The following is a 26787-nucleotide window of genomic DNA, read 5'->3' as shown; positions in this document are numbered from 1 at the left end:
TCAGACTCCATTATCCTGCACTCTCTGGGCTCTCTGGTATTCTGATCACTGTTCTGCTCCTTCTCTGGTGCATTCTTTGGCTTCTCAACCTCAGTTTGAGCTCGTAAACGAAACACTGCTCCCCCAGGTCTCTGGTCTTAACCCTTTTCACTCTATATTCTTCCCCTTTGGGGTCTTAAATTTTCAGGACTTAATTATCCCCCCTATGAGGATGTTCCCCAATCCTGGCCACATTACTGATCTCCAGTTGCTTGCTATACTTGTCCATCTGTAGGAACGTCCATTCAATTGCTCAAGCCCAACATTTCCAAGCTCAGAGTCAGGATCTTTCTCAACTCAGGCCTCCTAAGAATTCTTCAAATGAGGAGGGCTGACACTGAGGAAAGAGCACGGGCTCTAGAACAAGATGGATTTTGAATCAATTTGCATACAGTAAAATGCACCCCCCCCCCTTTATTTTGAGACGGAGTCTCGCTCTGTTGCCCAGGCTGGAGTGCAGTGGCGGGATCTCGGTTCACTGCAAGCTCTGCATCCCGGGTTCATGCCATTCTCCTGCCTCAGCCTCCCAAGTAGCTGGGACTACTGGCGCTCGCCACAACGCCCGGCTACATTTTTGTATTTTTATTAGAGACAGGGTTTCACCATGTTAGCCAGGATGGTCTCGATCTCCTGACCTCGTGATCCACCCACCTCGGCTTCCCAAAGTGCTGGGATTATAGACGTGAGCCACCGCGCCCGGCAACTGTACCCCTTTAAAATGCATTTTTTGCTTTCAGGATCATGCAACCGGATAAGTTTTGACAAATTTATATACCAATGTAACCACCACTCCAAAGAAGATTTAAGATATTTCCAGTACTCCAAAAGTTCTCTCGTTTTTCTTTGCAGTCAATTCCTCACTCCCTCCTGGCCTCAGGCAACCAATGATCTGCTTTTATTAGGCAAGTCCCCTTTTCTGAAACTTCACATAGATGTAATCATATAGTATGTACTCGTCCATGTTGCTGCATTTATCAGTGGTTTGTTCCTTTTTACTGTTAAGTATTCTATTGTATGGATCCTATTCGTTTATCTACTCACTTGATGAACATTTTGGTTGTTTCTAGTTTTGGCTATCATGAATACAGTCTTGGGTGAATACGTTTTCCTTGACTAAATAAGAGTGGAATTGCTAGGTCATATGCCAAGGATATATTTTACTTTAAAAGAAGCTGCCAGGTTTTGTTTTCTAACATTTGTGTATCATTTTATTCCCACCAGCAATGTAAGAGGTTCATTTGCTTCATATCACAAAGGCTTTTAAAAAAATGTCGTAAGCCATTTATGTACATGCCTAATTTGTTATTTACATAAGCACTCATTAATTCCTCAATGATAGCTAGTATGTGCTAAGCACTATGCTATATATTTATCTATGTTTTCTTTTCTCCATAAAGCACAGCAATAGATTAAAGACACTTAACCCTAACTGGCACATACCAAACTGTTGATGTGCATTGAGGTATTTTTTATTTTTATTTTTTTGTATTACCACCAAATTTTTGGGAACAGAGTAAAATTTACTTGTTGGGTGTTCTACAGTTACATCTTAGAAAATACCATTTAAACACGTTTTCAGCTCTTCAAATATTAGCCTTAGAGCAAATTCCTGGAAAATTTGTACCAATTTATAACTATTGCGGCATTTTCACTTTTTTCCAATTCTTTATGAAGGTTTAAGTTTTTATTATGTCTATTATTTTTGTATTTCTTTAATAATTTTTAGTATTTTAGCATATCTTCAACATATATTCTTTAAAAAATATATATCCTATGGAACTCTTACCATATTATTTGCTGAAATCATAAAAATATAACCCTAACAAACAGATGCTTCAGCTTACTTCTCTTTTTGGAATCTTATACAGTTCACTTATTGGTGTCTTCACGGCTGTATTACAGAAAATTTAGTATTTCTGAATGTCCAAATAATTTCCTGATAGTTCATATGCAAACAATGAATACAATTTTGATTTTAATGGAAATGTAAAATCATCACACAAACATCCAGGTATTTTATGATAAACCTAAAATAATTAGCATCTACTTACCTTAAAAAATTCCCTTTTTTCAATCATCTCATTACCATCTGTATCCAGCATTTTAAAAGCAACGTGAAATCCAGAATGGGGTTCTGCAGTGAAGTGAAAAATGAATATTTAAATGTTGATGAAAAGCAAGTTGGAGAGTCTTCAAATTTGACATAAACTAGCAGAAACTGTATAAGTTAAGTGCCTACTCAGAAAAATAATGATTTCTTATACCAATTCCAAAGGCTGATATTTGGTGTCATGGCTTTGTTCCCTGCTTCTCCAACACCCTTTCCACAGGCGCTGTTGCTCTGCCAGTAAGTGTTCTGCCTTTCAATGCAAAATTAGTTTGTAGGCTTAATTTATTTCTTTAGCTCTAGTAGGGGCTTTTCTATATTCTTACAGGACCTTGGTTATTTTCAAATTAATGATTACTTTTTATTTCCCTTTCTCAGAGTACCTAAAAAAAAAAAAAAAACCAATGTATTGTGCAATCATTTTAGACTTACAGAAATTTTGTAAAATAGTACAGAGAGTCGAGAGAGTCCCCATATACTCTTTCCTCAGCTTCCTCTAATTTTTCTTTTCTTCTTTTTTTTTTGAGACAGGGTCTCACTCTGCCACCAGGCTGGAGTGCAGTAGCGTGATCACAGCTCACTGCAGCCTCAACCTGCTGGGCTCAAGCAATCTTCCCACCTCAGCCCCAACAAGTAGTTGGGACTACAGGTGTGCACCATCACACCTCGCAAATTTTTAAATTTTTCTGTAGAGATGGGGTTTTACCATGTTGCCCAAGCTGGTCTCAAACTCCCGGGCTCAAGCTAAAGTGCTGGGGTGAGCCACCGCACCTGGTCTTTCTCCGATGTTAACATCTTACATAACCACAGTACATTTATAAAGACTAATAAATTAACATGGCACAGCATTATGAACTACACTATCGACTTTATCTGGGTTTCACGTTTTTTCACTAATGCTGTTTTCCTATTCCAGGATTAAATATAAGATACCATGTTGTATTTATCTGTCATGTCTCCTGAGTCTTCTCTAATCTGTATCAGTGTCCCAGTCTCTCCTCGTTTTCCGTGACCTTCACATTTTGAAGAGCACTGGTCAGGTATTTTGTGTAATGTCAGATAAGCATTTTTAAAGGCAAGACTACCACTATGATTCTCTTGTTCAACAAACTTCCTATTAAAGAGACAAAGCGATGGGCTGCTACAGTGCATAGGAGGTAGAAGAGACCCACAGGGATAACCTAATCCAACATTATCATTTTGTAGATATAGAAACTAAGGTATCAATAATGTTTTTAACGATAAAGACACAAATACCAAACTTTTAAAATCCTGTTTGGTAAGAACACAGAATTCCACATGATCTCTGAGAAAAACTGTGGGATACTTACTAGTGAGGATTGTAAGCAAGAAAAGATACTCAGTATATGAAATTAGCCCTGAAAGAGATAAAATAAAAACATACCAGAAAATAAGCTTTAGAATATACAGAGACATTAACATTGAAATTTCACCGAATAAAAAAATAATTTTACTTGAAATTACCTCTCTTTGATGCAGTGGACATTTTTTATAATAGTTGAAGTAGAGTCCTAATACTTAAAAAAAGAAACTATGGTTCATCAGGTACTGTTACTAGTAAGGAGGTTGTGACGGTTGGTGTTAAGTGTCAGTTTGACTGTGTCAGACTGAACATCTTGAGCAGCCAGATTAAACATGGTTTCTGGGTGTGTCTGTGAGATGAGCATTTAAATTGGTAAAGCAGGCTGTCCTCCCCAGTGAGGGTGAGCATTATCCACTCTGCTGAACAAAAAGCGGAGGAAGGAGAAATTCACCCTTTTTCCTGCCTCACTTCTTGAGCTGGGACATTTTATCTTCTACCCTCAGACTGGGGTTGACACCACTAGCTCCCCTGGTTCTCAGGCCTCCAAACGAGGACCGAATTACACAACCAGCTTTTCTGGGTCTACAGCTTGCAGATGGCAGATCACGGGACTTCTGTACCTCCATAATTGCATGAGCCAATTCTTCACAGCAAATCTATCTGTATCTCCTATTGGTTCTGTTTCTGTGGAGAACATTGACTAATACAGAAAAGGAGTGGAAGCTGGCTTGCACATAACAGGCATCCACGACAAGTTTTATTTACATGGCACTTTACGTAACTTCTAATTAAATTTTTACTATTCACAGCACCTCAAGTGAAGCAAATTTATAAATGCAGTAGAATAACAGAGACTTGGATATACTGAGAGTCAAATTACATTATTTAAAATGTAGTAATTAGTTCTTTGTAGCAGTTACTTTATTTTTCCTTTGGAAAATCATTCTTAGACAGTTTCAAATATGCAGTTTGGGTAGGATGACCCTACTTTTGCCTCTGCAAGTAAATGCTAATTGGCTAAAGCCAATCACTGCATTTCTGTGGAACTGATGCAGGGATGGGCAAGTAGCTCAGGCCCAAGCTAATAAGCAGGTTGCGCTGTCTGGTTCCAGGGACTGGTTCAGGGATGGGCTCACATCTAAGTTGGGCCACTCAGAGTAGTACAGCAGGATTTCTGATGCAAATGCTGGATAACTGACTTTCACATTTTTATTTTGTGCTGGGCTTTGGCGATGTGAGAATGTTATTCTCAGGAATGTGAGGCAATGGAGAGAGTGCCTGGAACTGCCAGTGGCCAGTATTTTAGAGCACGAGAATGTAGCCAGTCTTTAACTGCCAGATCAGAAAATGAATATGGTGATGTTTGAGCCCTGGATGAAGTTGGGTTTGAAGCTAACTGTGTCTAGTCACTAAACTTTCTTGCTTGCTCAAGTATATTGTGTCAGGTTTTAGGTTGCTTACAATGAAAAAAATTACATTAAATATCAAGACGATCTCTCAAAAACCATGGCTTCTTGATAAGCTAAACAACAATTGCTCCCTCCGGATCAAAAGATTGGTATAATAGCAAAATGCACAATTAACAATTAAAAACACTTTTTTAGTCATGGAAAACTTGAATCACATGCAACAACAGAGAGAATAATATGAATTATATATAATTATACTAAATAACACAATGCAACTCAGCGCCAATAATTATCAACTCATGGCAGGTCTTGCTTTATCTATATTCCTTTTCACTCCCTACCTCCCACTGGATTATTGTGAAACAAAACCCACATATATATATCATTTCATAGTAAAAAATTCAGCCTGTGTATCTAAAAAAAACCTCCCTGCCAAATAGTTACCATACCTAAAAAAGTATCAATAATTCCTTAACATTTTCAAATTCAAATCAGCATTATCAAGTTTCCTGTTTCAGACAAGTTTTCAGGTATATTCAGATAAGCATCCAAAGAAAAGTCCTTACATTGCACTTGGTAAGTAGATCTCTTAAATCACCTGTTTTTAAATATTGTGGTAAAATAAACATAACATACAATTCACCACTTAAACCATTGTTAAATTTGGTAGCATTAAGTACATTCACACTGTTGTACAACCATCATCAGAAATTTTTCATCATGCTAAACAGAAGAACTGTACACATTAAACGTTAACTCCTGAATCCCACCACCCATTCCTGCCTCTAGCCCCTGTAAACTCTATTCCACTTTCCGTCTCTGCGAAGTTGCCTATTCTATCTAGGTACCTCATATAAGATGAATTATACGATATTTGTCCTTTTGTGACTTATTTCACTTGGCATAATGTTTTAAAGGTTCATTCATACTGCAGCATGTGTCAGAATTTCCTTCCTTTTTAAGGCTGAATAATATTCCATTGCACGTATGTACCACATTTTGTTTATCCGTTCACCTGCTGATGGACACTTGGGGTGTTTCTACCATGTGGCTACTGTGAATAATGCAGCTACAAATATTGGTGTACAAATATTTGTCTGAGCCCCTGCTTTCATTTCTTTTGGGTATATACCCAGAAGCAGAACTGCTGCATCATACGGTAATGCTGTTGTAATTTTTTTTTTTTTTTTTTTTTTTTTTTTGAGACGGAGTCTCGCTCTGTCGCCCAGGCTGGAGGGCAGTGGCCGGATCTCAGCTCACTGCAAGCTCCGCCTCCCGGGTTCACGTCATTCTCCTGCCTCAGTCTCCCGAGTAGCTGGGACCACAGGCGCCGCCACCTCGCCCGGCTAATTTTTTTGTATTTTTAGTAGAGACGGGGTTTCACCGTGTTAGCCAGGATGGTCTTGATCTCCTGACCTCGTGATCCGCCTCGGCCTCCCAAAGTGCTGGGATTACAGGCATGCGACACCGCGCCCGGCCAACACTGTTTAATTTTTGAGGAATCACCCTACCTTTTCCACAGCAGCTGTGGAAATACAAATTTCTACCAAATTTTTCCACATCCTCAACACTTGTATTTTCTGCTTTTTTTTTTTTTTTTAAGTTGCCAACCTAATGAATGAAACGTGCTATCTCATTGTGGCTTTGATTTGCATTTCCCTGATGATCAGTGATGTTGAGTATCTTTTCATGTGCTTATTAGCCATGGGTATATCTTATTCTGAGAAATTTCTATTTGAGTCCTTTTCCCATTAAAAAACTTTTGTATAGTTCTTTATATATGCTGGTTATTATCCCTTATAATATATACGTATACAATTTGAAAATATTTTCTCCCATTTGTGGATCTTTTTTTCACTCTCTTGACAGTGTTCTTCGATTCACAAATGTTCTTAATTTTGATGTAGTCTAATTTATTTATTATTTTCTTTTTTTTTTTTTTTTTTGATCAAAGTCTCACTCTGTTGCCCGGGCTAGAGTGTAGTGGTACAGTAATGGCTCACTGCAGCCTTAACCTCCCAAGTTCAAGTGATCCTCCCACCTCTCAGCCTCCTGAGTAGCTGGGACCACAGGCATGTGCCACCATGTCCAGCTAATTAAAATACTTTTTTTTTTTTTTTTTTTTTTTTTGCAGAGACAGGGTCTTCCTATGTTTCCCTGGCTGGTGTCGAACTCCTGGGCTCAAGTGATCCTCCTGCCTTGGCCTCCCAAAGTGCTGGGACTGCAGGTGTGAGCCACTGTGCCCAGCCTTCCCGTCTCTTAAGCCTCTCTTAATATATAGGTTTTCTCCCTTGTCTTTTTTGCCCCTACCTTTCAATTTAATTGTTGAAAAAGTCATTTGTCCTATAAAATTTCCAACAGTCTATAAAGTTCTGATGACTGTATGTCCTTGGTAACATTTCATATGTTCTTCTACCTTCTGTATTTTCTACAAACGGTACTTAAATCCAGATGTGTGCTAAGATTCAAGTTTGGTTTTGACAAGAATTCTTCACACATGGTGTATACTTCCATTAGGAGGCCAAAACGCAGATGTTTACAGAAAATACTAGATACCTTAGAGAGATAGGAATAGTAAGAGTTACAAGAGTTTAGAAAAATGTGCAAGCATTTCCAGAGTTTAGATGATCAAAGGTGCCACAGAGGAAGTAATTCTAACAGTAATCTTCGAATGATTGGTAAAAATTTTAATTAAGCAGATATGGTATAAATAGGAAACCTATTTAAGATAGATGAAGCTGAATAGGAAAACTGCAAAGTGATTGTCTGAAATAACGCCCATGTGGAAGCAGCAATGGGAAAAACTACTATGGTAGTTCAGTCAGGAAGAATAAAGACCCGCAGAGGGTGATGACATTGGGAATGTATTTACCCTTCTGTGCTGGGCACCATACCCTAATGGCTGCCAAGCAAATAAAAGAAGGACTCAGGGCCAAAGGTAGTTCAGAGCAAGGCAGGCAAAAATGGTATATTAGATGATTCCATGTTTTAACTATAAGTAAATATTTTAAATGTTTTCAATGGCTTCCTTTTACTGAATTACCAACTTTTTGTTGTTTCTATTTTGGAGCAGGTGTACTTTTCTTTAATAAAAAAACTATAACACATTTTCAGATTTTCTTTTGCTTTAAACTATTTAGACCTTCTATAAAAGGAGAGTAAATTAAATGTATTTTGTCATATCTTGTACCTGGGAGAAGTGCTCTAATGTCAGCTGAAAGATCAAAGTATTTCATTCTTTGGCAGTCTTAAGAATTTTTCTCATTTTCAAAGGAATATGGCAATGTGAAAAAAAATGGCCAAACCTCTAGACTCTACTGGGCTTGTTGCCAAAAGGAGACCGTGCTTTTCTTCTCTTTAGACACAGGTACAGATCCTTTATGCAAGCAGAACTTTTTGAAAAAGAAAATTCCAGTGTCTTTCTTTGAAATACTGACTTAAATAAAAAGCTTGAATAATCAGAGTTGAGACAGTATAAAAACAGTACCTTTCACTCTCAAGGTGTGTTATAAATAAACAAGGTAGTTCTACAACAGCATTCTAGGCATTTGCCCTCTGAAAATGTTTTTAAAGAAAACTGACACACGAGAATATTGACAGGAGAAACAGCTTAATATATATTTGTTATATCTAACTGCAAAGTAAATGCTGTTAAATGGCAATGATTCAAAACTGTATTAGGACAGTATTTTAAATAATTTATGTTCAAAAGTTTGTTAAAGAATCTCTTAAGAGGGGCACTAGAAGAAACGAGTAAGTTCTGATTTTTCCCCTCTTCACGTCAGACAACCAATGTGTTGTCCTTGTAACAAGGTTTGAGGGAGGCGCATCTCACTCATGAGTGTGAAAGCCCAATCATCACACCTCAGATGAATAAATTCTGTCAAACAGTATTCATCTAGAAATATTAAGATAGAACCATTCTAAAATACGATCTGCTGTTAAGTACAATTTTGTGAATCCTGTTTTCCAAAGAGATTGGATTATCCCATCTATTGTAAAAATGTATTTATATCTTACAACATATCTCATAATTTATATTCAGTATATTTTTGAGGATGGTATTAAAATTATGCTCAGTTTAAAATATATATATAATAATTTACAACTTATTCTTCCTTATAATAATACACGTTGGTAAATTATTTTCTCATTTTAAGAATGTACTACCTTTTGCTAGTTATGATAGAGTATAAATTTTGATAGTTTCTTATATGTGTTAAAATGGAATATTTCAAAGGGTCCCAAGTTTAACTAAGTTTTACATTGTTTTTCTTCAAACCACTATTAACAGCAACAGTGAAGGATACCTTTAAAAAGTGTATCTTCTGAATCTCTTATAAAATAAATATTTACATTAGTGTTTTTTTCTTTAAGTTAGAAATGTACACGTCAACTCATGTATTTCAGAGAACTAAAAAGTAACTGTAGTCTTTCCTCAAGATGTTTCCCTATTGCACTAATAAACACTTTTTTCCTATAGTATCAGATCACAATCAACATTATAGACAAGATATACAAAAGTCTCAGCCCTTCCACTGTACTGGGCATCCTCACAATTTAATAAACAATTCTTTTTTTTTTTTTTTTTTTTTTTTTTTGAGACGGAGTCTTGCTCTGTCGCCCAGGCTGGGGTGCAGTGGCCGGATCTCAGCTCACTGCAAGCTCCGCCTCCCAGGTTTACGCCATTCTCCTACCTCAGCCTCCCGAGTAGCTGGGACTACAGGCGCCCGCCAACCCGCCCGGCTAGTTTTTTTTGCATTTTTTAGTAGAGACGGGGTTTCACCATGTTAGCCAGGATGGTCTCGATCTCCTGACCTTGTGATCCACTCGTCTCGGCCTCCCAAAGTGCTGGGATTACAGGCTTGAGCCACCGCGCCCGGCCACAATTTAATAAACAATTCTACTGTTTTCTGTTTGTTTAGTCAAAAACAATTTATTAAACATATACCATGTGCTAACTATTGTGCTTAGACCTCACAAGTTTACAAGGAAAAGGCCTTTTCCCTCAAGGAATTTATATTCTAAGAAGTTAGCAGATGACACATAAACAAGCAATTACAATAAAATATGATGAGAAAGAATATATAAAGAATGATGAGAATGCAGGGGAGGAAACAATTCTTTCTACTGAAGAAGTTAAAAACGACTCCCATAAGAAGTGAAGCTTGGGCTAAATCTCCAATGAGCAGAAGGCTGGGAGAAGGCGGTGAGTCAGAGAGTAGAGGGAAGACAGAGAACGGCACAGGCAAAGAGAACAGTGTGTGCAAAAGCATGAAAGTGTGAACAGACATGGCACACTGTGTAGAATGGCAAGAGAGGACAGCAGGGAAGCTTGTGCAGGGCGCAGGCCACAAAGGGCTTATATATACCAAACTAAGGAAGTTAGATTTTATTTATTAAGTGACAAAGTCACTTGATCTGTTTCCTATTCTCTAGAGGTAGGGAGAAGAGAAGATGAATTCGGTAAATACTTAGGTAAAATTGGAAAGACTTTGTGTTTGATTGAATATGAAGGGTGGGACAGGCAAAGAGAGAGAGAAAGGGGTCTAAGCTATTTCTTGGGTTTGGGTGAGTTGGATGAAAGCTGTTACTACCAAATGAGATCAAGAATACAGGAAGTGTTGGTTTAGGGGGAAGATGGTGAGTGCAGTTTGGCATATTCTGAATCCAAGGTAACTGAGGGATATCCAAAAGCAGGTGTCTGGCAGCTGGTTTGTATATACATAAATGGCTGAGGCTCAGGAGTGTAGCCTGGGCCAGAGGCACTGAAAGAGATTTGGGAGTCACCTCATGAACGCTAAAACCAAGGAGGCTGAAGAGTAGCAGTAAGTGAAGGACAAAATTCTACGAAGTGCCAATGTTTAATAGGCGGGAGGTGGAAGAGGGCCAATGACAGAGAGACTAGGACAGTGTGGTTTCAGAGAAATCAAGAGGACTTCTGACACAAAGATTTGCCTAATAAGAGATCTTTTGTTGACACGATCTCAGGCACTGTGTCAGAAGTTTCACGTAAGTCACTGTAACCTTGAAGTAGATATTATCATCTCTATTTTACAGATGAAGTAATAAGCAGCTCATAAACCACAAGCTACACAGGAGCTGGGAGACTCTCTATATATTCAGCCTGCGAAGGCTTCTCACAATTAGGGACCCTCTTCTTCCAGCTAGAACGTGGTACAGTAGATGTGTTGGGGGGATGGAGAAGGGGAAGGATCAGGGTTGAGACTCCAACCAGAGTGGGGTCTCAGAGTCTAAGTTAAGGGTGGCCAGCATTCAGATGAATGGTGAGAGAGCAGATCTTACACCTTGCCTTTCATGATACTTCCAACTCTTCCTAATTCTGTAACTCTCCAGTTCTGCCTCATCTTTTACCTGCCAATTGCTTAATTTTCTTGTCATCCTTAAGCTACAACTTCCAGTCCTGATTTCCCTGCCAGTCCTTTATGAATGTAGGAATGTAAGCTGATTTTCCTCCCACAGTCACTGCATGTACTTTTTAAAAACTTATCTTTGACTTTGTAATGAACACTATCCATATTCTCTATCCTATCTATTCTCTATCTATATATCTTCATCTCTATCCTATATTCTCTATCAGCCATTTACTGTTTCTGGTTCCTCTTAAAGCCTCCTTCCCTCATCCCTTCCCTTCTCATCATGCTCATTTCTCTATTTATAGCATGAACATCTTCATGGACTTTGCCTAAGGGGGAAAATCCTTCCTATTTATTTTCCTGACAGTTCATCACTAAGGTCTTTCTCCCAGTCATAGGAAATACTGGGTCTTAATTCTCCTTCAAAAAAAAAAAAAAATCCTGGAAATATATGATTAATGCTCTTGTTCATTCTGAGAACATAAAAAGTACTCCAGCTATGTAAATAACAAAGAAAGAAAATTATCTAATGAGAAAAATGTGTGTGCAGGCTGATGAATTTATCTCCTTGATAGTTAGAAAGATTATCTACGTCTCTCTCTCTGAAAGTTAAAAAAATAAAAATAAGGCCGGGCGCGGTGGCTCATGCCTGTAATCCTAGCACTTTGGGAGGCCGAGACGGGCGGATCACAAGGTCAGGAGATCGAGACCATCCTGGCTAACACGGGGAAACCCCGTCTCTACTAAAAAAATACAAAAAACTAGCCGGGCAAGGTGGCAGGCGCCTGTAGTCCCAGCTACTCGGGAGACTGGGGCAGGAGAATGGCGTGAACCCGGGAGGCGGAGGTTGCAGTGAGCTGAGATCCGGCCACCGCACTCCAGCCTGGGCGACAGAGCGAGACTCCGTCTCAAAAAAAAAAAAATAAAAAAAATAAAAAATAAAAATAAAAAGAAGTTGCTGGGGCGGCCACTGAGGGGGTCGGGGAGGCTGTGCAAGGTGGCGAGCCCGGGCAGCCAGAGTGGCCCCTGTCCCAGCTGCAGCACGAGGAAGAGATGGCGACCGAGGCCAGGGAAGCCGTGGTGTCCCCCATGGACGATGGGTTTCTGAGCCTGGACTCGCCCTCTGACGTCCTGTACAGCGACAGAGCAGAATGGGCTGATACAGATTCAGTACTGCAGAATGATGGCCCCAATCCCATGGTCCAGATCATTTATAGTGACAAATACACACTCTGGAAATGATTAAACTAGTACCACACAATGAAAGTGCACGGAACTATTTGAAAGGGATTTTGCAGGATCGTGGTCTTTCCAAATATCCTGATCTGTTAGGTCAATTACTTGATTTACAACCAAGTCATAGTTCCCCCTACCTAATTGCCTTTCTCGTGGCTATCTATGAAGACATGCTAGAAAGCCAGTGTGACAATAAGGAAAACATTCTTAATAAAGCATTAGAGTTACGTGAAATCCTAGCTCAAGAAAAGGACCCTATAAAAAAGGAATATTGGAGATATACTGGGAGATCCCCTCAAAGCAAACACAGCATAGAAAATGACTCACCAACAAATGTACAGCAATAACACCATCCAGAAGAACTTGATGGAATGCTTTTATTTTTTATTAAGGGACTCTGCAGGAGTTTAAAACGAGAGTGATCCTTCCCTTTGCCTGTGGTGTAAAAGTGCATCACACAGGTGTTGCTTTTTAACAAGAACTGATGCTCCTTGGGTGCTGCTGCTACTCAGACTAGCTCTAAGTAATGTGATTCTTCTAAAGCAAAGTCACTGGATGGGAGGAGGAAGAAAAAGTCCCATAAGGGAACTTTTGTAGTCTTATCAACATGTAATCTAATCCCTTAGCATCAACTCCTCCCTCAGTGGTACACGCGTCAAGATTTGTAGCAGTAATAACTGCAGGTCATTTGTATGTAATGGATATGAGGTAGCTGAAGTTTGGTTCAGTAAGCAGGGAATATAGTGGTTCCATCAGAGCTGGTCTGCACACTCACATTATCTTGCTATCACTGTAACCAACTAATGCCAAAAGAATGGTTTTGTAATAAAATTATAGTTGTATCTAAAAACAACAACAAACAAAAAAAGAAGTTACTGATATTCTTTCTCAGTATCCTCTGAAAACAAGTACCTATGTTTTCTTTCTTATGGCAAAGAAGCAGCAAAGTTGGTAAAGAAATACTACAATCCTTCTGGAGACCAGAACCCTGACTTCCAGATGTGACTACAACCTAACAGGATTCTCTGGTGCAGACTGGCAGGAGGGATGAACAGCCCTCCCAAGTCTTCCTCTGCCAATATGAAAAACTGCTCCACAACTCTTGCCCCTGTACATAGAGGCTGAATGAAGAGAACACTGATCTCAATTTCAGGAAGAGACTAAAGAACATCTGCAGCTTTTCCTTCTATCTGAAGAATCAAAACTGTAATTAAACTGCAATAACTTTCTACCTTGTCTTCAAATCTCATTGTCACTTTCAAAACTTCCATTAACCCATTTCATATAATCTCGACTACAATCTGCTATCTTCTTCATACCAAGAAAATAAAATGTTTGCTTACTGCTCTTTGAAATTCCAACTCTTTTCATACTTATGCCTCAAAAATATTACGTCAATAAAAAAAATTACTTTTCATTTGCCAAGTACTCTCCCAATTTTCTCCAAAGTTTGTTAAATCTCATTCAAATCTTCACTATCTCCCACGAGACAGAGAATTTCTCAGTGCTCTTTCAGGACTGACCAGTGGGCCCCTTCCTTCAAACTCACCCACTAGAATGATCTAATTATTTGCTTCCCCAGCTTAGGTGGTTCTTGTTGAATTTCGTCAAAAGAGACAGAGAGGAAACAACTAGGATGGAGAGAAAAGCAACACAACAAAGTCTGGGGTCATAGAAGCCAAAACGAGGGGCTGTTCTGATGTAGATTATAGATCAAATACTGCCGGGGTCACGTAAGCTGGGACTACAAAATGTCCTCATTAAACCAACGAGTTCACTGGTGATCATGACAAAAGCGTCCACAGTGGGGTGGGTACCAGGCTGAAATGAGCGGAAGAACGAATGAGAGGTTAGGAAGTGAACACAACACACTGGGGAGATATGGGAGTAAAGGAAAATGTTTTCCCCTAAAAAATGGGACACACTTTTAAGTTTACATAAGGTAGGAATAAGGTAGAGAGAAACAGACTGGTGATGTAGTAAAATAGGGAAAAATATCAAAGTAGAAAGGTCTTGAAAGGGCAAGAAAAGAGGCCTAGAGCAAATACAGAGACATGGGCTGATGGTGCAAGGACTAGATCTTCCATAAAGAGAGCGCAGACAGACAAGATAGATGCAGCTGTAAGAGGCAGAAGCAACAGCAGATTTGGAGGTGAGTTCTTTTTTCCCTTTACGTAAAGGAAAAAATGCCTTAAAAAGTTTATTAAATTCCACGGTGTATAGGATATACTTCATAATGAATTCAATTAATTTTAATAATTATCTTTATGATTCTGAGTATAGAATGATTTTAGATATATATTTTTGTAATCAATAGTAAGGCAGTGCAATTTTTAAAAATTCTATTTGTGTTTAATACTGCCACAATCAGATTTTTCTTCAATTAAGTGACTGCATTTTGTGACTAATACACTTTGAAATAACTGTATACCACATTAAATATGGTAATACATGAAATAGCCCTAATTTAAAAAAAAATATCTAGCTTGGGAAAAGAAAAAATATCCTACTACAGTTGCAGGTCATTAACTATTAAGCTGACAAAACACTGCTCATTAGGAGGCAGAATTTTCTTCTAGTATATCTTAGAAATAATTCACATCCAAATGAAGTATTTTGATAAAGAAGAAATAAAAATTAGATAATTTCATGTTTTTATTCAGATATTTGATAAAGAGGAGGCTGAGGCATGAAAATTACTTGAACCCGGGAGGCGGAGGTTGCAGTGAGCTGAGATAGCGCCACTGCGCTCTAGCCTGGGCATCAGACTCTGTCTCAAAAAAAAAAAGAGTTGATGCATTATTTCTAAAATGTATGAAAGCAGTACTACAAAATGGATCTAATTTTGTTGACAAAATAATACCAATTAATCCTTTTTAAATTTTTAAATATTTTCTGTTCCTTTTCTTTTTTTTGAGACAAGGTCTTACTCTGTCACCCAGGCTAGATTATAGTGGTACAATCATGGTTCACTGAAGCCAACTTCTTAGGATCAAGTGATTCTCTCCTACCTCAGCCTCCCGAGTAGAGGGTATTACAGGCGTGAGCCACCATGTGCAGCTAATGTTTATATTTGTTGTGGAGACGGGGTCTCCCTATGTTGCCTAGGTTGGTCTTGAACTTCTGGGCTCAAGTGATCCTCCTGCCTTGGCCTCCCAAAGTGCTGGGGTTACAGGCATGAGCCACCATGCCTGGCCCCAATTAATACTAATTGGGAAGAAGACCAACATAAATTATTGAAAGTTTTAACTGAGAAATATTTTAAAAACATGTAGTCTTCATATTTTCAATACACGGAAAGGCTAAAACTATATAGCAAAAATACTCAAGGGACTCACTGAAATAGATCAGGATAATTTGTAATTAGCATGTAGTTAATTTTAGACGAGCATCTATTATGTGTCAGAGAATGTTTTTAGACAACATACCAAGCAATTGGGGATATAAAAATAACCACACATATTTTTCCACTTTGAGAACTTACGGTTTAATTAAGAAAGATTAGAAACCAGAGAGTACAGTATAACAAAATATAAAAAATGAGAAAGCATAAGACTCTGTTTACTAGTTTCACAGATGACTTCATAGAGTAGGGGAGCTGAGAAGTGGGAGCTGTTTAGCAGGTAGCAGGAGTATGGTATTCCATATAAAGGTCATAGGCAGCACTTGAGGCGCTACCAGGAGTCTGGAACATGAATGCAGTGATGAAGCTGTGCGGGTACTTCTTTTCAGAAGCACAGTATGCTTCTAAGGTCTTGAAATGAGTTTCTCTTTTCAGTTTTTAAAGATTAATCTCTTATCTCTTAATTTTTTTTCTTAAGATGACTTAAATTTTCTCTTTTCAGTTTTTATTTTATGCATTTTTCTTGAAAACAGTTTTTAATAGAATTTCTAAAATCACATTATATTTACGGAGAGTTTTACACAAAAGCTGAATTAATCTACTCTGGTTCTCATATTCTGCCTTTAGGTCAAAATTACTATAGAACCCTCCTCAGCCTTATTTCAGGAAAAACACATCACATAATCATAAGATAGTTCAGTTTATATCCACAGAGATTATCTGAGTTTTCGCAACTGGTAAACACCTTTCTTAAAAATCTCAAAATGCTTCCAGAAAAGTCTACATCATGGAAAAAGCTCTGATCTAAATATTGGTACTTGAACTTTAAACATTTTGCTTAAAATCTACTTTAAAATGCCAAATTAGTAATTTCCTAAAGTAAAACCTTACAAGATATTTATTAACTTTGATTTTTAAAATACCATTTATTTACAAACTCATTAACAAGAGGCTAAGGCCCAGTTAATATTAAATCTTACAAAAAACATATAGCAGTATTACCAATTATAAACTTAAAATGTACCAGACACATAGTAAGAAAACTAAAACCAACTTGCCCAAGGTTACACAGGTAACTAATAGAGCTAGGAATCTAAACCAGGCTTAAAACCCATGTTCTTAATATTTTTTAAGGCTACATACCAGATACCATAAATGTTTAAAACATCTTATTTTATTAAATTCTTTCAACAATCCCATAAGGAAGGCATTATTATCTTATTTTAAAAGGTGATGAAAGTGAGGATGAAAGAGATTAAGTCATTTCCTCAGGTAATAAAACTAGGAAAAATTTGAATTTAAGTCTGTCAACTTCAAAACACGCACTTTTGTTCACTAACCATATACTACATTCCAGTAAATTCCCACTATAAAAAATTTAGGAGCTTGTTAACCTCAAAGTATATAGGGATGTTCTGGCTAGGACTGGAAGGAATTGGTAAGGGGTGGGGTGAAGTGGGTGTAAAGATAAGTAGACAGTTTAGTATAAGGGACTAATACTCGTAGAATATAATGAAAGTCTATTAAATATTGATACACTGAGGAATGTGCAGAAATAGATATTTATCAAAAATAAACAATAAGTGATTAATATTGATTTTATGGAGTTATTATACCTTTGTCATATTTTTCTTTTCCATGGAGTGTTATGTGATAAACTTATTCTCAATTTGAAACTAATTTTTTTTTTTTGAGACACGGTCTTGCTCTGTTGCCCACGTGACCACACACAGCTCACTGCAATTGCAACCTCGACCTCCCGAGCTCAAGCGATCCTCTCACCTCACCCTCCCAAGTAGCTGGGACTACAGGTGTGCATCACCACACCTGGCTAATTTTTCTTCTATATTGTTTGTAGAGATGGAGACTTGCTACACTGCCCAGACTGGTCTTGAACTCCTGGGCTCAAGCTATCCTCTTGCTTTGGCCTCTCAAAGTGCTGGGATTACAGGTGTGAGCCAATGCACTCAGCCGTAAAATTAATGTTGATTTGAGAATGTTGTAAATCTCTTGAGATAACTATAAAAGCTCTGCTGCATTCAATGAAAGGTTATAAACCACTGATTTAGAAATCACATTTGTTTCTTAATTCTCCAATTCCTTCTTTAGATAACAGGAAAGAATAATTAATTTACCACCTACTTCAGGTGAACACTTTTTCTACACTTATAAAATAGAGTGGTCCATCTCTCAGGTCCTTGATAACTTTCACTAAATTAACTATGCCAACTACTTCTATTTTAAATATCTATTTCTAAGATCACTCCCTGAATCCTGAAATCACCTACAAGTGCTTCAGCTTAGAAACTGTAAATTCAGACACCTACTCTATGACCACGGTTCCTTTCTGCTCTTGGACACCCACCACATCTGTTTTCAACCTCACTGGCAGCCTTCTCTCCAGGCTTTTTTCCTCTTCCTGGAGTTTATCATGAAATGGGATTTTTTTTTCCCCCTCTTGACTTTCCTACTTTCTTTTTAAATTTTTCTTCCTATTTTACTTTCTTCTCTATTGTCTCTGCTTAGACTCCATGGCTCATTAGTTAAAACCTCTCTTGCTCCTAACATTGTTAACTCCCTAGGCCATGACTTCCTCCATTCCTCTGCCTAGCAAATCCTAACTGTCCATCTATTCTATTCTGCAACTACACTGATCAATGACTCTATTCTTTCATAATGTATGTTCTCTTCTAGTCCTTGAAGGATTCCCAGAAGTCCTTCTGTTTCTCTCATCAGTTCTTTTTCCATATCCCAGAAGCTACTTCAAACCTTCTTTCTCCATAAAGCTCAGCCCTACTATATCCAATTTTTTTTTTTTTTTTTTTTTTGAGATGGAGTTGCACTCTTGTTGCGCAGGATGGAGTGCAATGGCACAATCTCAGCTCACTGCAACCTCTGCCTCCCAGGTTCAAGCGATTCTCCTGCCTCAGCCTCCTGAGTAGCTGGGATTACAGGCACCTGCCACCACGCCTGGCTAATTTTTTGTGTTTTTAGTAGAGACAGGGTTTCACCATGTTGGCCAGGCTGGTCTCGAACTCTGGCCTCCCAAAGTGCTGGGATTACAGGTGTGAGCCACTGCACCGGGCCCTAAATCCTATTTTATAAAGAAAATCGAGGCTACTCCAAAACACCGCCCTCATTTGCTTGCCTAATTTGCAAATGTCTGCATAAAATGCTCATTTGTTCATCCTCTTCTCCTGACACAATGGGAAAGGCATCCTCCCTGTGGAATGCTGATCCTTCCACTCCTGTTCTGAAGATAATCCCTTCTTTCCTATTTTCCAGGATTTTGTCCTATTCATACTTCCTTTGTATTTTCCACCTCTCCTTCTCATCAACTAGAAACATGTTCACCACCTACAATAAACCAATATTCTCTTGGCCTTTTTTCTCTATCCTTAGCTACTACCCTCTAACTCCTCTGTTCATGACCACATCTCTCAAGAGGTCTGTGTTTACTTTTCTCGTATCTCCCATCACTTCTCAGTGTTCTGCAACTTGGCTTTAGATCTCATCCCATCACTGACCTGTATAGTAGTTGGCCCTCCGCATCCATGCATTCAACCAACCATGGATCAAAAATATTAATAGGTCTGGTGTGGTGGCTCATGCCTGTAATCCCATCACTTTCAATGGCCAAGTCAGGAGGACTGCTTGAGTCCAGGAGTTTGAGGCCAGCCTGAGCAACATAGTGAGATCCCCGTCTATACTAAAATTCAAAAAAATTAGCCATGTATGGTGGTGCACACCTGTAGTCCCAGCAGGCTGCAGCAGAAGGATTGCTTGAGCCCCAGAGTTTGACGCTGTCGTGAGCTATGACTGTGCCACTGCACTCCAACCCAGCAACAGAGCAAGACCTTGTCTCAAAAAAAAAAAAAAAAAAAAAAAACCCCAAAACAACCCATACCACTACAAATAAAAAAACAACAGAGTTACAGAATACAACAACTATATACATAGCATTTACATTGTATTATGTATTACAAGTAATCTAGAGATGATTTGAACTACATGGGAGGATGTTTGTAGGCTACACACAAATACGATGCCATTTTATATGAGGGTCTTGAGCATTCTTGGATTTTGGTATCCAAGGGGGGCCCTGGAACCAATACCCCGTGGATAACAAAGCACCACTGTACTTGTTAAAAAGTCAAACACTTCCAGCTGCTAAATACAGCGGATACTTCTCAGTCCTTAGCTCACTCAACTCCCTAAGTTTACTTGGTTTTCACATTTGATACGTTCCTTTTTTCTTTTAACACTTTCTCTGCCTGGTTTCTGTGCTAACACTTCCTGGCGTTCCTCCGCCTCTCTGACCACTCTGCCACCATCTCTCTCTCTCCGTCCCCTCCCTTACGTGCTGGTGCTCCTCTGGACGCCCTGCAGGCTTCTCATGTTTTATTTCAGATACTCTGCCTCATACCCTCTCCCGGCTTTAATTAACATTGATGGTTTAATAATTTATCTGTAATTGCTCAAAGACTTTGACAAAGTTACCTCCTACTTACTATGTTATTATGTTTTAAAAACACCTATTAAATAACATGGTGCAAATCTCATACCTTAATACCTTAATAATACTTCAGTTAAACACATAACTGAAAATTTAACAGAAATCAAAATTACCTTTATCGCCAAGGTCTCTGAAAAAAGTTGATCCACAGCCAGCTGTTTGGATTCCTGACAGTGTATCCTCGATGTCCTTTGAATACACATATTAAAATTTAACTTCTAAAAGTCCATTTCCTTTGTAGCTGGGACTACAGACGCCCGCCTCCACGCCCAGCTAATTTTTTTGTGTGTATTTTTAGTAGAGAGAAGGTTTCATCCTGTTAGCCAAGATGGTGATCTCCTGACCTCGCTATCCGCCCGCCTTGGCCTCCCAAAGTACTGGGATTACAGGCATGAGCCACCGTACCCGGCCAAAAGTTCATTTTCTATCTTACCAAAAACAAACCCCGCCCCCTCCCACATGTTGCTTACCTTTTTTGTCAGCTTCCTGACTGAAGTTTTACCTACAACAAAGAAGAAACATTATTTAGTATCCATATTCTTTGGTAAAATTCAGCTTGCACTAAGAAAGAAAATTATTTAAAAGACAAAACAAACAACTAAATATTTATTAAAAAAGCAAAGGCTTGTGATTTTAGCTAATATTCTTAAGCCATAATTATGAGTCAGAGAATTCTAAGACTAAACACAAAGACACTATAGTTTTATACAAGATCCATTTTCAATTTCACTCACCCTATTTCATACATATGAAATCGTATATAACCATCTATGAGTTATCCTAGTTGTCTGAATCATATTATTAATTCTCATCAAACATAATTTGTTCACATGATTATTAAAATCACTCTCTTTTTACTTTCATTGATTTAGGAAAAAACACTCATGATTTAGAAAGCTTCCTTTTTTTGAACTCTGGAAAGACCTCTTAGGCTTGTAACTCTCCAGTCAAATGTAAAAGTCTAGCCAACATAACCATCCATTCTAAAGTAGCTAACTTTTAATAATTTCCTATTGGATAACAGAGATTCAAAATTCTTCCAGGTATTCAGCCACCCTCTTTACTGCCTACATCATTTTCCTAATATCCACCATAATTCTAAAGCCATTACATTGTTTCTTTTTTTTTAGGACTTATTCTGATGATAGCCTCAAGTCATTTTAAACATCTAGAACAAAACTGAAAAATGTTTTACTTTTGTCTCTTACGTAAGCAATATACAGCACTAACTTTACTTACTGCTCTCAAAATTATCTTGTCTATGAAGTTCCTTCAGTACAATTACATGGTCTGTGAAAATTCAGGTGGCACATTAAAAAAGAGTGCTTTTAGATGTGACTTTTCTGTAGTTTGGGTTGTTTAATTTGGACGATTAATCTACAAGGGCAAATTCTATTATTTGGTATTAGTTAACTGTCAGGATTTTATTTTTACATTATTAATCAAAACATTAGTTGTGAATATGACTACGTACTTTTTAGAAACATCTATGACTATGTTCGTAAGCTTAGGTGTTGATATTTTGGGGTAATTTTAATTCACCGGAGAAACTATTATGTCCCAGCCAAAGAGCCCCAGATTCTACTGTTAGGTGGTGTTATAGTATCAGATAATCAAACAGACAAAAATTACCATGTATTGTACAAATCTAAGTGAGTCAATGTGTATATAATATGCAGTCCTATAATGCTGGTAATGAACTCCAAAAAACTGTGCAATACATGTATTTACTTATCTTTACATAGTCAATTAACTTAAAAAATAAACTGATCATTATTTCTCTGCTTTTCCTAAAGTTATGCCACAAATACTCATTACCATATGCCCTTTTATTTTTAGACAACTTTATCTGTTTTTAAAAAGGGGATTAATCCTTATATCCAACTTAAAGTATTCTAGAAAGCAATTATTAACATTTTGAAGGCAGAAGAGGACCAAGAGTTCAGGGTAGCAAAATGGATGGTGTCTAACAGTTTCTTAGAAATCAGATTATTTCTAAGGGGTGTTATCTGTTTGAAGGCTAGATTCCTTTTTGGTCTTTCAAAAATCGTTTAAAAAAAATCCTTCTACTTGAAACTGAGTGAGTAAAGAAGGTAATGTTTGCTTCCCGCCAGCTCGAAGTCTGGCTGCCAAACAGCTAAACCAATAAAATTCAATACTGTGTGAATGAAATACCACAATAAAGCCATGAACTAACTGAATAATATAACACCAGAATTACAGATAAAAAGTAAATTATAAAATCTGTGGAGGCAGATTTCATACCTGTCTTACTTTTATGCAGGTCAGTGCTAAACATTTAAATATTTGTTGAATAAACAAATCAGAAAAGATTTCACAATGTCTTCTCATCCAGGTCCCTGTCTTTTGGATAAATTATTATATCCCCACTTTACATGTAAAACAAATTGGCAAGAGGAATTAGGTAACAATATGGGCATTGAAGGATTTATTTTCATATCTCATATAGATTTTTCAAAAACAAGTGTTAGACTCTTTGAATTCCATGATAGTAGTAAAAAGAACCTGCGGCCTACTTTCAACACTTAACAAAACTGAATAATTATGCATGGTACGATTATAGAGACAGTTTTGCTGCTTTTCATTATTTCATGTAGATTACAAGTTCTATTTGATATGTATATAAATATTTGATCATCAAAAAATGGGAAAACCAGGTACTTAATGTAGTTTAAGTTGTAAAAACATCTTTTTAAATTTTTTTAATTCAAATGGAATAAGTAATTAGAAAATAATGAAGAAATTAACTTTTTGGTGAAAAGTTTAGAAGCTACTATTCTCTTACAAAAAACTCATTTTTAGATTAAAAAAAAAAAAAAGACAAGGCAGAGATACTAGGAGTGAACACCTGTTCTCTCCTGCTTCCTCTTTCTCTTCAGTTAATGCACCTTTCACTGAGCATTATGAGAAGCTGTGGTGTTTCTTTTTTTTTTTTTTTGAGACGGAGTCTCGCTCTGTCGCCCAGGCTGGAGTGCAGTGGCGCGATCTCGGCTCACTGCAAGCTCCGCCTCCCGGGTTCCCGCCATTCTCCTGCCTCAGCCTCCCGAGTAGCTGGGACTACAGACGCCGCCACCACGCCCGGCTAATTTTTTGTATTTTTAGTAGAGACGGGGTTTCACCGTGGTCTCGATCTCCTGACCTTGTGATCCGCCCGCCTCGGCCTCCCAAAGTGCTGGGATTACAGGCGTGAGCCACCGCGCCCGGCCCGAAGCTGTGGTGTTTCAAACCCAGAACACTCTGTAGGGTTTTCTCGGTAGACAGCCGTCTCACCCAGGCTGCTTCCTCTATACTGCTTGTTCACAGGCTGAGCAGCACAAGAAGAGGTCCATGGTCTGACCTGCACAGCAGGAGCCATGACCTCATTTCTCCTGACAGCAGTAACAAGGCAAGGCCGTATTACATACACCTAAGTATTTCTGGACAATATTTTTCTATTTAAGGATAAAACCCATTTGGCAAATCTAATTTTTCCTTCTGTTTTTGTTTCAGTTTGTTTTTTTTCAATGTGGCGTAGGGGGGCACTCCTGTCTCTCTTTCTTTGGCTATTTCCACATTCACATAAATAAAAAAATTCAGTCGCATTATTTTCACAGCTATTTTATATGTATTCACACACTTATGTATGAAAATAACAGAATGGGGCAAAACACAGGAAAAAAGGTAGATCTAGACTTGAGGTTGTAATGTTTCATTGTATGAATATGAAAACAAGAAAAACACATTGGTTTGGTTTGGTTTTGTTTTGTTTTTTTGCAGGAGGCGGCATAGATCTTGAAGCACCAGGACAGAATTTTGGCTCAGGAAGTAAAATGTTTTAAAAGGATTCCACCTATAGTAGAGATTCCACCATGTGGTTTTCACTATTTACAAAGGATTTATGAAGTAAAATCCAGATACAGCATATCCTGTTATAGGTAAGCAGACCTTCTAATACTTAAAATAGTAAACCTGCATTTATACACATTAAGTGTTCTTACAGATCAAATAAATCTGCCTCTGGCCAAAATAAAGTTATTTGATAAACATAATTACAAAAACAATACCAGTACTATATAACTTAATTTCATTTTGTAGAGGTCAGTAGTCTTCTAATACATAACAGTTAGACAATAGACATATTTCCTTCATTTTATAACTTTTTCATAAATATATGTGACAACTTGATATCAATATTAGAATCAACCTAAGACAGAGCTGATTATACTCTAATAAATGCTTTTATTCAGTCACAGCTATAATGGAAACCAAGGCAGAAAATGATGCATTAGCAAAACTAACCTTCCTCTATCACTAATAAGAGTGGTAAGTGCCACAGCTAACATCATACTAAAAGCTCTCAGCTTTTCTTCTAAGAACTGAAATGAGACAAGGATGCTCACTCTCACCCCTTCTATTCAACATAGAACTGGAAGTCCTAGTCAGAGAAATTAGGCAAGACAAAGAAAAATAAAGGGCATCCAAATTGGAAAGGAAGAAGTCAAACTGTTCCTATTTGCAGACAACATGATCTTACATACAGAAAAACCTAAAGACTCTACCAAAAAAAACTCTTAGAATAAATGAATCCTGTAAAGTTGCAGATATAAAAATCAACATAGAAAAATCAGTAGCATTTTCTATATGCAAGCAAAGAACTAAGAAATCAAGAAGGGAATCCCATTTGCAATAGGTACAAACACACACACACACACACACACACACACACACACACACACACAAAACAACTGGGAATAAATTTAACTGAGGAGGTGAAAACCTTCACAAAAATAACTACAAAACACTGATGAAAGAAACTGAGGAGGATACAGACAAATGGAAAAACATCCCCTGCTCGTGGATCAGAGAATTAATATTGTTAAAAGGACCACACTACCCAAAGCAATGAACAGATCCAATGTAATCCTTATCAAAGTAACAACGACACTCTTCACGAAGTAGAAAAAAAAATCCTAAAACTTCTACGGAACCATAAAAGACCCTAAGTAGCCACAACAATCCTTAGCAAAAGGAACAAAGCTGGAGGCATCAAACTACCAGACTTCCAAATACACTACAAAGCTGTAGTAACCAAAAAACAGCATGGTATGGCATAAAAACAGAAACACAGATCAACAGAACAGAGAACCTAGAAATACATGATGTATCTACAGCCAACTGATTTTAGTTAAAAGTACCAAGAACCTAACTTGGGGAAAGAACAGTCTCTTCAATAAATGGTAGTGGGAAAGCTAGATACTCACATGCAGAAGAATGACACTGGACCTGACCCTCTCACCTTATATAAAAACCAACTCAAAATGGATCAAAGACCTAAACGTAAGACCTGACACTATAAAACCACTACAAGAGAACAGGTGAAATACTTCAGGACATTGGTTTGGGAAACGATTTTATGAATAAGACCTCAAAAGCACAGGCAACAAAAGCAAAAAATATATTAGTGAGATGATACCAAACGAAAATGCTTCTGTACAGCAAAGGAAACAAACAAGGGTAAAAAGACAACCTATAGAATGGGAGAAAATATCTGCAAAACTATTCATCTGACAGGGGATTCACATCTAGAATGTACAAGTGCAAACATCTCAACAGCAAAAAAATCACAAAATACTTCAACGAAAAACGGGCAAAGAGCCTGAATAGACACTTCAAAAAAGAACACATACAAAATGACCAATAAACACATGGGAAAAAAAAAAAAAAAAAAAGCTCAACATCACTGATCATCAGGGAAATGCAAATCAAAACTATAATGAGGTATCGTCTCATCCCAGCTAGGATGGCTATTATCAAAAAGACAAAAAATAAACTCTCGCAAGGATGCAGAGACAAGGAACTCTTTTCTGAGACAGGGTCTTGCTCTGCTGCCCGGGCTAGAGTGCAGGGGCGTGGCCATAGCTCACGGAATCCTCAACTTCCCGGGCTCAGGTAGTCCTCTTGCTCAACCTCACAACTGGCTGGGACTATGGATGTGCACCACCAGGCCTGGCTAATTTTTTGATTTTTAATAGAGATGAGGTCTTGCTATGTTGTCCAGGTTGATTTCAAATTCCTGAACTCAAGCAATCCTCTCACCTCAGCCTCCCAAAGTGCTGGGATTACACTCGTGAGCCACTGCACCGGTCAGGAAAGGAACTCTAATACACTGCTGGTGAGAATGTAAACTAGAACATATGCTACTATGGACAACAGTTTGGAGTTCCTCACAAAACTAAGAATTACCATATGATCCAGCAACCCCACTACAGGGCATTCATCCAAAGGAAAAAACAATCAATATATCAAAGAGGCATCTGCATCCCCCCAGCATGCTTACTGCAGCACTATTCACAACAGCCAAGACATGGAATCAACCTAAGGGTCCAATGACAGATGAAGAACAGATAATGAAAATGTGGTACATGCATACAGTGGA

At 38.0% G+C, this 26787-nt stretch overlaps 1 protein-coding gene and 1 pseudogene across 4 annotated transcripts in view; both read right to left on the bottom strand.

Annotated features, from left to right (window-relative positions):
- LOC105490270 (mitochondrial calcium uptake 2) overlaps nucleotides 1-26787 on the bottom strand; it is a 107758-nt gene that overhangs the window by 30909 nt on the left and 50062 nt on the right. For 3 of the 4 annotated variants that reach the window (XM_071081560.1, XM_071081563.1, XM_071081562.1), the window contains exons 3-6: nucleotides 20822-20853; nucleotides 20465-20540; nucleotides 3478-3525; nucleotides 2091-2173 (exon numbers count right to left, since the gene is read on the bottom strand). In XM_071081560.1, coding sequence (XP_070937661.1) covers nucleotides 2091-2173; nucleotides 3478-3525; nucleotides 20465-20540; nucleotides 20822-20853 — 239 coding nt within the window. The remainder of the gene's footprint in view (nucleotides 1-2090; nucleotides 2174-3477; nucleotides 3526-20464; nucleotides 20541-20821; nucleotides 20854-26787) is intronic. The other variant, XM_071081561.1, reaches the window with a different exon arrangement.
- Nucleotides 8659-8754, bottom strand: LOC112428115 (small nucleolar RNA U13; annotated as a pseudogene).

Source organism: Macaca nemestrina, chromosome 16 (genome assembly GCF_043159975.1).
Source record: "Macaca nemestrina isolate mMacNem1 chromosome 16, mMacNem.hap1, whole genome shotgun sequence".
NCBI classification, from domain to species: Eukaryota; Metazoa; Chordata; class Mammalia; order Primates; family Cercopithecidae; genus Macaca; species Macaca nemestrina.
This window is presented reverse-complemented; position numbering and strand designations above follow the sequence as displayed.